Source organism: Mus pahari, chromosome 4, assembly GCF_900095145.1.
Source record: "Mus pahari chromosome 4, PAHARI_EIJ_v1.1, whole genome shotgun sequence".
Classification (NCBI taxonomy): Eukaryota; Metazoa; Chordata; class Mammalia; order Rodentia; family Muridae; genus Mus; species Mus pahari.
The window spans coordinates 53,910,280-53,923,078 of NC_034593.1; the positions used below are offsets into that span (position 1 = coordinate 53,910,280).

Below are 12,799 nucleotides of genomic sequence, written 5' to 3' on the forward strand. Positions count from 1 at the left end.
ACGTTTTTGTAAAAATAACAATGTGAGCACTTATAAATTATATAAATTGAGTTTCATCTGTTGATATATATCCATTATTTGACTAGTGTTTTCTCATTGATTATAGCCAAAGTAACTACATCTTTTAAAAGACTAGTAGTTCAATTTTATTTAAAGACAGTATGGCAACAACTAAGGAGTTTTCTCCTGCTCTCTTCAAGTCATGGTTTAGAAATTAACAAACCATAGGCTTGCATGTTCAGTAAAAACACTGAAACTTATACAATAATCTTGCATCTGAGCCAAGATGCTTCTGTTTATATTTGTTCTCATTGCTTACCAAGAAAGTCTGCAGAAGATAAAGTGTGCTGTGAGCTCAGAATCAGGATTGGAGCAAAGTTGTGCCATACAACATAGAAACTCTAAGGCCACTTTGAGGAAAGTTTTGGTGTGAAATCATGTCAGCAAAAATAACCTGATTTCCTATAACTTTTATCATTGAGAATAAGCCATTTCCCAGACATACTGGGATAGAATTTGGGGAAAGTAAAGGACAGATTTCTTTTAAGCCTCTGTAATGCTTAGAGAAAACAGAGAGCAGCCTGGGTGCATTCTGACAAAGAGGGCAGAAATGTGTGGGTAATAGAAAAGTCACTACCACTGCTTTGAATGGTGCTGACTTATCAAAGGGCACAGCTAACCACAAAGGAGAAGATCATCTCTGGAGAGTGACAGAAACCCTGTAAGAATGTGCCTAAAGCTGATTATACAAATAGGCAGTCATGTCCAGCTACTCTAGAGGTCATGAACCTGAGTGTGCTTTATTCCACATTCAGGAAAAACAGGAAAAATAGTTCCAAATAGTTTGGGTCAGGGACTTGGTCAATAAGGTAACTTCTGGGTAACTTTTGATTATAATAACATAGAAAAATAGGCATGAGATTCCCATAAGGAGATAATTAAATAAGAAGAAAATTATCCACTAAGCTGGTATTTAGGACTTTTAAATTAATCCCTGTTTTCAGAATAAGTGTAAAATACATAGAGTCTAAATTGAGCTGTAAGTTAAGGCAGTTATGAAAGATCTAGCCTTGTCCAGAAAATAATTTTTATAAAGTCAAAAGACAATCAACCAAAATATTAAGGTATGTTTTAAATGTTTTCTTTTTTAATTTACCACTTTTCTACATATCCTGAGGTTTTTATGACAAAGATCTACCACTTACATAATAAAAATGGATATAGGTATTTTATTACTGTAGCAATATCTCAAATAATGTAAACATTTTGTGGACAACAATCAAGAAAAGCTACTCACAATGACTAATTGTCTGAAAGTGTTGTCGGTTTCATTATAGATTAGCATTTATTTATTAGAAGGGGAAATCAAAAGATCACATTGGTGACAATTATCTTGAGCTCATTTAATTTTCTCTTTGTGTCGGATTTTTAATTACAAGTGTCACATACGTACTTCTGCTAAGGGTACAGACACTTGAGAGATGTATAGTTCATTTTATTCTTTTTAAAATTTATTTATTTATTATATGCAAGTACACTGTAGCTGTCTTCAGACACCCCAGAAGATGGCATCAGATCTCATTACAGATGGCTGTGAGCCACCATGTGACTACTGAGATTTGAACTCAGAACCTTTGGAAAAGTAGTCAGTGTTCTAACCCACTGAGCCATCTCTCCAGCCTGTATAGTTCATTTTATAGCCATGTATTATATATGTTGCAAAAAAAAAAAAAATCCTGCAGACATTTCAATTGATTTTGATCTGACATACTTGAAAGGAATTACTGCCACCTAAATTTTTGAGAAAATGAGTTGGGATGTTCATAAATTCAAGTACCCAGTGTCTTTGCGCCATGTGCAGCACAGACATGTGATAAGCAGCTTTATTGCTCTTGGGACTCCCCACCCACACCTGGCTGCTTCCCTTTCCAGCAGGCACATTGCTATTTTATAGCGATGCTGAGGTTGTTTGCAGTGCTTTGATTTGGGGGAGGTCCGCTCATCTTCGGGTCACTGGGCTTTTCTATCGCTTTGCAGAGGAAGGATGCCTCCTCCTGTGATCTATATTCTTAGATTCCTCTCTCCTTCTCCTCAGAAACTGTTGTTCCTTGAACATCCCATTACTCAGGTTTCTATTTTATGTCTTTTTTCTTCATTTGAAGGGTAAACCAACACATAACCATAGACATGCTAGAAGAAAACACCAGCTTATGAAAATTAAGGAGGCTTCCTACCTGTGGCATGAAATTCACAAAGGAAACCCAATAGGAAAAGGACAAATTCAGAAAAAGAATATTTTTAAATTTTTAATTTAAAAGCCATTTAAGATCAAAAGCTAATCACAAATTAATGAAATTATTTCCAAGGTATATATATATATAGTCATGTTATATATATATATATATATATATATATATATATATATATGACATGACTTTATGTAATATGTGTAACACATGTATTTTATATGTATAGTATGGTATATATATATATATGCAACATATTACATAACAAATGCAATTCATATTATTAAAAATAAAAAGGGAATTAAAAATCAATTAATTGAAAATAAACAGGAAAGAAATAAAGATAATAAAGCCTAGATAATGCCTTTGACATTTGTGTAAGAATAGCAATATGAGCATTTATAAATTATATAAACTGAGTTTCATCTGTTGATAAATACTTGCTATTTGGTGAGCGATTTCCCATTGATTATAGCCAAAAGTGTAACCACATCCTTTGACAGACTAGTAGTCCATTTTTATTTAAACACATTCTGGCAACAAATAAGGATTTTCCTCCCATTCCCTTCAATTCATGGCTTAGAAATCAACAAACCATGGGCTTGCAAGCCAAATGCAGTCTACCACCTGTTTCCACAAAGGAAGCATTATTGGCACTCTGCCATGACCATTTATTTGCATATTGTCTAAGGAGGCTTCTATGCTAGATGACTCTTACAAGTAGTAAAGAGGTGGTGTGGCCTAAAAAAAAAAAATCTTGACATATTTATGATGTACCCTTTACAGCAAACGTTCGGAGAATTAACTTATAATATTCAACTTACACAAGGCCCACAAATATTTATCAGTTTTTAAGTTATTTTTTTTCATCTCACAAGATTGTTTCTATAAAACAGTTAAGATTTTTTAGGATAGAAATCTCTTAACAGAAAGGAACTTTAAAAATATATTTAGCAGTCATATGACCTTATTACAAATGTTGAATAAATAACAGTAATATTTTGGTAGCAGGCTTTAAATATATTTTCCTACATGCATTACTAACAGACCTGAAACCAATAAACACAAAACTGTTTTCTGCTTTGAGGTACAGACTTCCTAAGCTATAGCTCGCAGATCTTTTTTTATACTACTTTCTGATTGCTCGATTATGTAATTCCCAGTAAAACAGAGTCCCCATTAGGCAGATCCTATAAAGCAGACCCCACTGCTGGTGATAATTTACAAGTGAGACTTCCGTTCCTTTGCACAGGCCCTCATTGTCTCCCTCTGAACCACGGGCTGAAAGAGTTGGAGGAGTCACCGCTGCAAAGGGCTGATAGGCTTCAACTGTGTCGGGAAGTGGTGTGCCTGCATCCCTGCAGGGGGAAATGGGGGCTCCTTTCATCCAGTGGTTTGTGAGGAAAAAGAAAGAGAGACAAATTCTTTGTAATGGAGCTAAGCAATTTCTCCTATTTCTATATTTGGTTCTCTGGAACAGAACATTCTGAGGAGAGGAATCTTAAACAGACGGGGGTTTGAGATGGCTCTTTCAACTAAGAAAACCTAGATCAACTAAATCTCTCTAAATGCTTCCTTCCTCGAGCTTCCTTTGTACCTTCACCAAATAAAGTTGTGCTGCAGGAGGAACACGGGTCTTCCTCATGGATGAAGTCTCTGGCAGATCTGAGACCCAATAGCAAGAGGAGCACGGGTCTTCTCCCTAGATGAGGGTCTCTGGCAGATGACCCAAAACAATAGATCAGATAATTTACCTTTAAGAGAAGGGACTTTGGGGCTGGAGAGAGGGCTCAGCGGTTAAGAGCACCAACTGCTCTTCTTAAGGTCCCAAGTTCAAATTCCAGCAACCACATGGTGGCTCACAACCACCGGTAATAAGATCTGATGCCCTCTTCTGGTGTGTCCGAAGACAGCTACAGTGTACTTATTAATAATAATAAATAAATCTTTGGGCCTGAAGGAGCAGGGTTGACCAAAGCGACCAGAGGTCCTAAATACAATTCCCCACTACCACAGGAAGGCTCACAATCATCTGTAAAGCTACAGTGTATTCATATACATAAAATTAAATAAAATAAATCTTTAAAAAAAAAGAGAGAAGGGACTTTGACCTTGTTTTCTAAAACTGACTGAAAAAATTAACGTATGCCAAGCCATCCAAAATGGGCATATAACAGGATGGGTGCAAATCTACTAAATCATTGTAGTCCCTCAGGACAACTCAGTCCAGGACAAATTCTTTATTGAGATGAATAGATTTTATTCTCAATATTAACAGGTATATTAATTTATTTGCCGAGTGTACTGTGCAATACCAGATTAATAAAAAGAGACAAATGAGATAATCGTTGATTTTATTCTCCTAGTATTGTATGTGTAGATTTTGTAAAGATTGAATGATTTTCAGAGGTTATTTAATTTAAATTATTTCATGCACATTATTGTGAAGAATAATTGAAATAAAAAAGAGAGAGAGAGAGAGAGAGAGAGAGAGAGAGAGAGAGAGAGAGAGAGAGAGATTAGCATACAAGCAACCGAGACAGGCATCATCACTGCAGAAATAAGACAGAGCAGGGTTCTTTTCATCTTGGTCATAATTCTAAACTGTTCCTGATGGTTCTAAGATAACAAAGATTCAAGAGCTCATCAAGACTGGCCAATGCTTGTTCTTTCAAGATGGCAGCTCAATCGGTGAGAGGGTTGTATATGAAGTAATGCAAAATATGTTGGCCATGTGTACCGCCAACGCTATGAATCAATGACTGCTTAAATTAGAAAATATTTTCAGAGAAGCTTCTGGTTGGTTATTTTAAAAGTACCTTTGCTAAAACCCTAAAGCAGCTAGGTGGTTCAATTATTTTGAGTTGAACCATTTGAGAACTCTGCAAATTCATTAGTCTTCTACTTTAAAATTAAAATATAGTCGTCACTACCAACTTACTCTTGGCATTTTCACAATGAGGAGAGTTTAGAATGATTTGTGTACCTGCAGTTAGCTATGGACATAGTTAAATCAGCTCCTTTGTACATATGGGCTGTGCAACTGAGCAGTTTTCTGCTTGAGAGCTTTAGCATCACCTTGAAGCATCCCTGCTTTCCTTGCAGGCCCAGAGCTATGTCTCATAAGGTACCTAGCAACCATTCTGAGAATGGGAAGGTTAAGGACGGGCTTCTATTTACCAGGCATATCCCAGGCTAAGCTGTCCTTATGGGATTTCCTTTAAGCTGTTTTCCTTTTCACACTGTCAGAAGATAGTGTCTTTATCACAGAAGGCATTTGCCCTCTGGAGCTGGAATGCCTCTCCTGTGGACAGCATTATTTCTGTGTAGTCACTCAAGACAGTGTGGTTTCTTGGTTGTCATTTCTCCAGCATCTTCAGGACTCAGAGACTTGGCCATTAGGATAGACAGTTTTCTTTGGACCAAGGAGTTGCTATGGCTTACCAAGGATTGTCATAACCTTCTACCACAGATCGAGCTAAGAAAAGCAACAATTTACCTATGTACCTATGGGTATTTATTGAGGGTCTCTTATCATAATAAATATCATGAACCATGGGAGGCTCTAAGATAAACCAGGTGTGGTAATGCCTTCTAAAGTTTCACATGGTGGTTAGGGTATTCAGACTTAGTTCTGTAAATCCTTATAGCATGGGGCAGATAATGACTCATTAAAAAAAATCAAAACAAAACCAACAAAACTTTGATATAAGGAAGTGATCAACTTTAAAATGCTTTAAGCCAAGTTGAACAATCCAGACCTGTTAGCCTAGCTACTGTCAACACATACATACACATACATTGCTGAGTACATAGTTCAGTGGTATGCCACTTAATTATCATGGTAAACAATAGTTCAATCTCTGGCACACCTCCTAAAATTTTTTGAGCCATGGCTTCATACTGAATCATAATACCCCATGCATATCTTTTGTTTTGTTTTGTTAGTTTGTTTTTGTTTTTCGAGACAGGGTTTCTCTTTATAGCCCTGGCTGTCCTGGAACTCACTTTGTAGACCAGGCTGGCCTGGAACTCAGAAATCCGCCTGCCTCTGCCTCCCAAGTGCTGGGATTAAAGGCGTGTGCCACCACTGCCCGGCACCCCATGCATATCTTATTTGAGAGAAATAATTGGGATGTAGTTAAAAACTGCTACTAAAAAATGCCAAATAGAACGCTTTCAAATTGTAACATTTTTTTTTCCTGTTATTGAAAAAGCCTTCTTCTGGTGTCGGAAGAGAGTTATGGTGTACTTACATATAATAATAAATAAATCTTAAAAAAAAAAAAAAAGAAAAAGCCATCAAGCTTCGGTAGTATGGTCTACATGGATATCTCTTCTAGATGGGGCTGTCTGGCTGCTCAGGCAGGGTAGTAATTGATAAATACCTGGTGCACAATGGCTTTAATGGGTGTTACTATCTATCCACAGTCTGTTCATTATCATCTCCCTGGAATGTACCAAACTGCTGCAGAGGGCAGCCAGGACACCAAAGCTCTGCCTCTGCCCACCTCTCTGCTGTACAGTCCTGGGGGCAGGGCCGATTTCATTATCACTGGTTTATAGATAGGCAAACTAAGATTAGGAAGCTCCATTGACTTGTTCAACAGCCCAAGCAGTCACTGAGTGAGGTCCAAAGCTTGAAATGACAGACTACACATATAAGCCGGAAGCATTTTCTTTCATGTTACTAAGAAACACACCTTTGTGGGCCCACAGCACCTTAATAAAGCACACAGCTCAACAAAGAGTTATTAACTGGATATGGGTGAATTGGGAGTCCCCCAAAAGATCCTGGAGGCTTAGCTCGGCACCACACAGAAAAGCATTTCAGAGTCCCCATCCCTTGGAGCCATAATGTAGATGAGGAAGCACCATCCAGAGAGATGTCATCTCCACAAGAAGAATGCAAAGCACGGTCATAGCAGAGGGTCCGCCTCTGATTATGTTGTTATGAAATTCTACTTGAGAAGCTGGGGATAATCTTGTGGGAAAGCACACTAGCCTTTTGACTGCTCTACAGTCAAACACCCAGGTTGTAATCCTGGCTCTGCCGCTCTTAGGCAAGCTATAGAACACCTGGGAGCCTCAGTTTCTTCATCTTTAAAATGGGCATAAAAGTAATTATTATTATGAGGGGTAATTGAGATCGTTCATGCAAAACACTTGGCAGGCATTAAACACTGGCAGAATGTTGGCAGGGTTCTAGCCAGCTACATTAAAGTTTGCTTCAGAGGTAATTCTCTGAAGAATTATATAAGCATAATTATATGGAAGCAGTCAGTAGTCGACCATGAAAACCCTTCCTCCACTAAAAGGCAGAGCCAAGGCAGAGAGAAAGCACCACCACCGCAGTAAGGCACAGGATTATACTGTGCCTTATACTGTGCCTGGCTCTGCTGGCAGGTACTTGCGGCTGCGGACACTCGGGGCCCGCAGCCAAGAATCTGGAGCAGGTTCACACCCAAATGGAGCCCTAAGTACCGCTGTGACTTGGAACCAAAAGCAACGCTGCTCGGTTCTTCCTTCGGTGAGGACGTTTAAAGCAGAGGCTAGTGGCAGGGGGCTAGCAAGCCTGGCTACTTAGCCCTGGTTGACTTGACACCAAACCGATCCCCACCCCTCTGCGCCCCCGGGCTCCCGCTGCCAGAGCAGTACACCGACAGGTCTCAACATCTCTCCTTGCAAGGATCTAGAGAGATTCGGGACAAGTCCAGGCGTCACCTCGCATCCCCGTGCAAGTGAGCGGAGCCAAGTCTTGAGACTGCCCTCCCCACCAAGCAGAGCTTTGGTAAGAGGCAAGCCCGGGCAGCCCCACCTCCCCCGATGCCACGAATTTGCGGTAGCTCATTGCTCATCCCAGCCTTCCTGCTAAAATGAAGTTAGAAACTTCAGGGTTTCTTGCAGACAGGGAGCAGCAATGAGCTCTAGCTGCCCCCTTTAAGGGACGGTCGTGACTGGGCTTAAAGAAGTCAGACTCCCTCCTGAACACCAACAAAGGACTATATTTAGTTTGGAGCACTCCACCTAAATTCCTTCTTTTCCCCTCTCAGCTTCAGATGCACAGGCCGGGCAGTGGGTGGGAGGGGGCGGGGAGCAGTGGAGAAGGAACAGCTGGGCCTCCGCCTCTCCACTCAATCTCTATAAATAACCAATCCTGAGCGGAGGCGACTTTGCAGCCAATGAAGCTGTCTAAAGTGACAAAACCTCGGCAACAGCCAATGGGAAAACATTTGGGGGTGTGAGACTCACATCCTGGGGCCAATGGGTTGGGAGTCTGGGAGAGGTAATTTGAGCTGGCGTGTGGGTGTGCGGTGCGAAACCTTCCTACTTGCAAGCCCCAAACCTGCTCCGCTGACTGAGCATGCCCTGACTCGGTGCGGGAGCCGCGGGGCTCGATCCACAAGCCATATTTTGGCTCTAGCCAAAGGTGTGGGGGGGGGGGAGGGGGGGGGGGGGGAGGGAACGTAGGATGACCCGGCAACTCCTGCCCTGAAGGCTTCAGCGCCCCACAGATTCCCAGCCCCCAACTCCTTATCGGGACAGGGACTCAGGCCGAGTTCTTCGCGGGGAACTGAGGAACGCCAGGCCAAGTTGGGGCACGAACCTCTGCTACCTTCCCCGGCCTGAAAAATGCCCTGCAAGTAAGTGTACGATCCTGAGAGGCGCGAAGCAGCCTGGTCTCGGGGACAAGTGTCTATCCTTTACCAGCGCAAGCCGACGAGGAGGTCACAGCCAGCTGCTGCCTGCTGTCCCCATAGGAGGCTGGCAGCCACAGAGCCCCGACAAGAGGTGGCTTCCATCTGAAGAGCTTTCCACTTACAAGCACACACAAGCAGGACTGCCCAGTTCCAAGATTCGCGCCGCCCCGCCCCGCCCCGCCCAGTCCCTGTTTGCCACACCCTCTGTCACGCCCCCTGCCGATGCGGCGGAAAAGCTGGAGCGGAGCTCGGGCGGGGCACCGCGGGCGGCGTACTGGGCATGCTCGGCTGGGCGGGGAGGGCTGGGCTGCGCGCGGCGAGTAGGAAGCCCTCGCCCAGCGGAGGCTGCGGGAGAGAGAAGAGAGAGAGAGAGAGAGAGTGATGGGTCGCGGAGCTGGACGCACGTTCCGCGGGGACTCATGCCACGCGTGTCTCAGCCGGACGCGCAATTAGCAGCCGCCTCTGCAACCAGCCGCCACCGCCTCCCGACCCTCCCAGGCTGCGGTGGCGAAGAGCTCCAGCCGTTGTCTTGCTCCGGCTGCGCGCATTGTCCTCAGGGTCCTCCGACAGGGCTGCTGCGGGGCCCGGGACCCGCGCCCTAGGGACGCGCCCCCGCTGCCGGTCGGCCCGGCGCGGGGCTCTGCTAGTCTGTTGGCGAGCCCGTGCTACCGGGCTAGTCTCGCCGGGGTTTTTCCTGCGGAGTTGAGGAAGGGGAGAAGTCCACCCGTCCGCCCAGCCCAGTCTTCCCCGGCGCGCAGCCCCGACGGGGCCGCGGCAGGCGCGACGAGGGCGCCGACGGAGCCATGAGAGAGTACAAAGTGGTGGTACTGGGCTCGGGCGGCGTGGGCAAGTCCGCGCTCACCGTGCAGTTCGTAACAGGTTCCTTCATCGAGAAGTACGACCCGACCATCGAGGACTTTTACCGCAAGGAGATCGAGGTGGACTCGTCGCCGTCGGTGCTGGAGATCCTGGACACAGCGGGCACCGAGCAGTTCGCCTCTATGAGGGACCTGTACATCAAGAATGGCCAGGGCTTCATTCTCGTCTACAGCCTGGTCAACCAGCAGAGCTTCCAGGACATCAAGCCCATGCGGGACCAGATCATCCGCGTGAAGCGGTACGAGCGCGTACCCATGATCCTGGTAGGCAACAAGGTGGACTTGGAGGGCGAACGTGAGGTCTCCTATGGCGAGGGTAAGGCCCTGGCCGAGGAGTGGAGCTGCCCCTTCATGGAGACATCGGCCAAAAACAAAGCCTCAGTGGATGAGCTATTCGCAGAGATCGTGAGGCAGATGAACTACGCGGCACAGCCCAACGGCGACGAGGGCTGCTGCTCGGCCTGCGTGATCCTGTGAGGCGCCGTCTGCCGCCGGGCGCTGGCCACGCTCTGTGCACAAAGCCAAACGCACCCGATTCTCTCAATGTGATTGTCTTCTTGCTTTGAGATTGGAGACGACTTTGTTGTAATGGCTGGGATGTCCGAGGAACCTGGCTGACTTGTGTGGCCAGCATCCCCAGCCTTCAGCCGGGGTCTGAGAGGGTGTCCGTTGCAGAGCATCTAAGACCCTGGTGGAAAAATGGCTCTATTCAGCGTGTACGTTCCTCGTTGATTTTGGTTCATGCATATTTCCCCGTTTAAGTAGCCATTAAGGCTATGTATTGGCTGCTTGACACCGGCAAGCAAAAGTTTCAAACCTGAAAAATAGTGGGGGTGGCGAAGCAGAGGAAGTGGAGGGGAAGGAGGCAGTGGGGGAGGGTTCCCCCAAGCAACTGTTCATAGTTCCAAGTTTTAACACAAGGAAAAGAGGTCCAAGAAAATCATATGAAGGAGCCAGAAGAGGGGACGAAACTTTTTTTTTTTTTTCGTGTTTTCCAGGATTATTTGGAAATTAAGACCAGGGGTTCCTTTTCTGCCAGCTTGGAAGGGCAACCCAGGGACTGATTATGATTCTGAGGATGTCTATGCAAAGTTGGGTTCTTGTTACAGTGTATCCAATCTGAAGTATTGCACATGTGAACTGGGACTGTTTAACACTGATGCCAATACAGTGTGGGGTGCCAGGAAGTGTCTGCTGATATTTGTGGGGAAAAAAAAATCTATTTTGATTACCTACTGTATCAAAGGGGAGTCTGCGGGGAGAATGGTAGTATTTTTTTTTAATCAGCTGTGAAAAATGTTACAAATCTGCACATTTTTTGTGTGTGCTATTGTGTGTGTGTGTGTGTGAGTGTAAGTATAGCGCTTTTTTTTTTTTTTTTTGTGGTTGGCAGTGACAGATTTTGCTGACTAACTTTTAAAAATACAATACAAAGACTACGTAAATGTGATTCAGGGCGCCCAGCACCCCTGTGTCTGCAGAGTGCCTTCAAACTCAGCTGTTCCAGCCGGTGCCAACCTGTGAATTCCCACCATATCCCAGAATCTGCTGTTCTGCTTTCCCCAAAACTACTTTAAGCATCTTCCTGAAAGAGCCAGGACAAATAGGACCTGTTATTCCGTGAATTGCTTCATTAATTTTAGCTTTTTTTTTTTTTTTTAATATTAAGCCCATAAGTCTTGAATTTTTTTCCCCTTCATTTTGTTCAAATTTCAGGTTTTAGCTCCCCTTTTCTGTTGTTTCCGAAATGTCTGTTATTTGTTACAGGGTGTTCCTCCAGAGGTAAAGAGCAAAATTTTATTGTGATGTACCAAAAGAATTTTAACAAGTTGTAACTTTTAATTCCACTCATTTAGTCACTGTCTCTTCATTTTAAGACTTTTAATACAACCGTCATTTTTAAAGAAACCCCAAACTATTTGTGTTTTTGTGTTTCATATTCAGTGATTTACAGTCTCCATGAAAATGGTGCCAGGGGGGGAGGTGGGCAGGGCCAGGTCCATGATGCCTTCCTGAGTTATTTGTCAAAATTTGAAGATAGGATTATTTCTATGAAAAAAAAAAAAAAATGGGTAACAATGTTTCCAAGGTCTTTAAAAGTGGAGGGAAGTATCAAGGCCTAAGAATCACAGGGTATGACCAGGGCATCTGACTGCCCAGATGAGGAAGTGTATTGTTGGCAATGCTCTGCAGAAGAAGAGCAGTAAACTTTACTGTTGATAGCAAAGGGGCAAGCCCCCCAGCTAGTAACGCCCTCTTAGGCCTGGGAAAGCAACGTGGACCTGGCAGAATTACTAACAGGGGTACTTTCTATATGTCTTCGTTTCGTGTTGTCTGTTTATGTCCCACACCAAGTCAGAAGTGTTCTTAACTTTGATCTCACACACCCTGTGCTCTACAACGTATGGATGGAATACATTATTCTAGCCATTATTTCAACCCTTCCAAAGTTTTTATTTGGAACCAAATCCTAAGATTGAAAACAAAAAGTAAACAATACGAAGAGGATTCCCTTGCTCTCCTTCTATTTGCCCACAAAAGTTTTAAAAAGTAGGAGGCAATGTGTTGGTGTTTAATTTGTATTTTGCTTGGCTCTCCAGTACAATAATTGTTACAGCACAACAAAGTATCTGTAAGATATAATACCACAGGTTCATGAGGCAAAGCTGATGTCTGAAGAGTCTTAACTAAGGAATTTACTCCTTTGACAAAGCCAAAAGACATCACAGGTTTCTTTAAAGCTATATCAATATATATTGCCTTAATTTATTTATTTTTTTTTCTCCATCCAAGTTGCATCTCACCATTTCCTGGGGAGGAAGAATATTTTGCCTGTACTGGCCTTTGTTTATTTTCCAACTCTGATCTCACTTCTCCATTAGTGTCACACATGATTCTGCTTTGCTTCCAAGTATACAAATTGAAAAATAATGGTTTAACAAGAATTCATTCTTAACATTTGAACAAATGTATT

The 12,799-nt window shown here is 43.4% G+C and overlaps 1 protein-coding gene across 1 annotated transcript; it reads left to right on the top strand.

Moving 5' to 3' along the window:
* Positions 1-9,196: 9,196 nt before the first annotated feature.
* Positions 9,197-10,650, top strand: Rap2b (RAP2B, member of RAS oncogene family). The gene has a single exon (XM_021195739.1). It carries the CDS (start codon positions 9,751-9,753, stop codon positions 10,300-10,302), a length of 552 nt encoding a protein of 183 aa, XP_021051398.1. The 5' UTR covers positions 9,197-9,750; the 3' UTR covers positions 10,303-10,650.
* Positions 10,651-12,799: the final 2,149 nt, after the last annotated feature.

Coding starts and splice junctions, on each gene's coding strand:
- Rap2b (XM_021195739.1), top strand. CDS start 9,751: ATGAGAGAGTACAAAGTGGTGGTACTGGGCTCGGGCGGCGTGGGCAAG.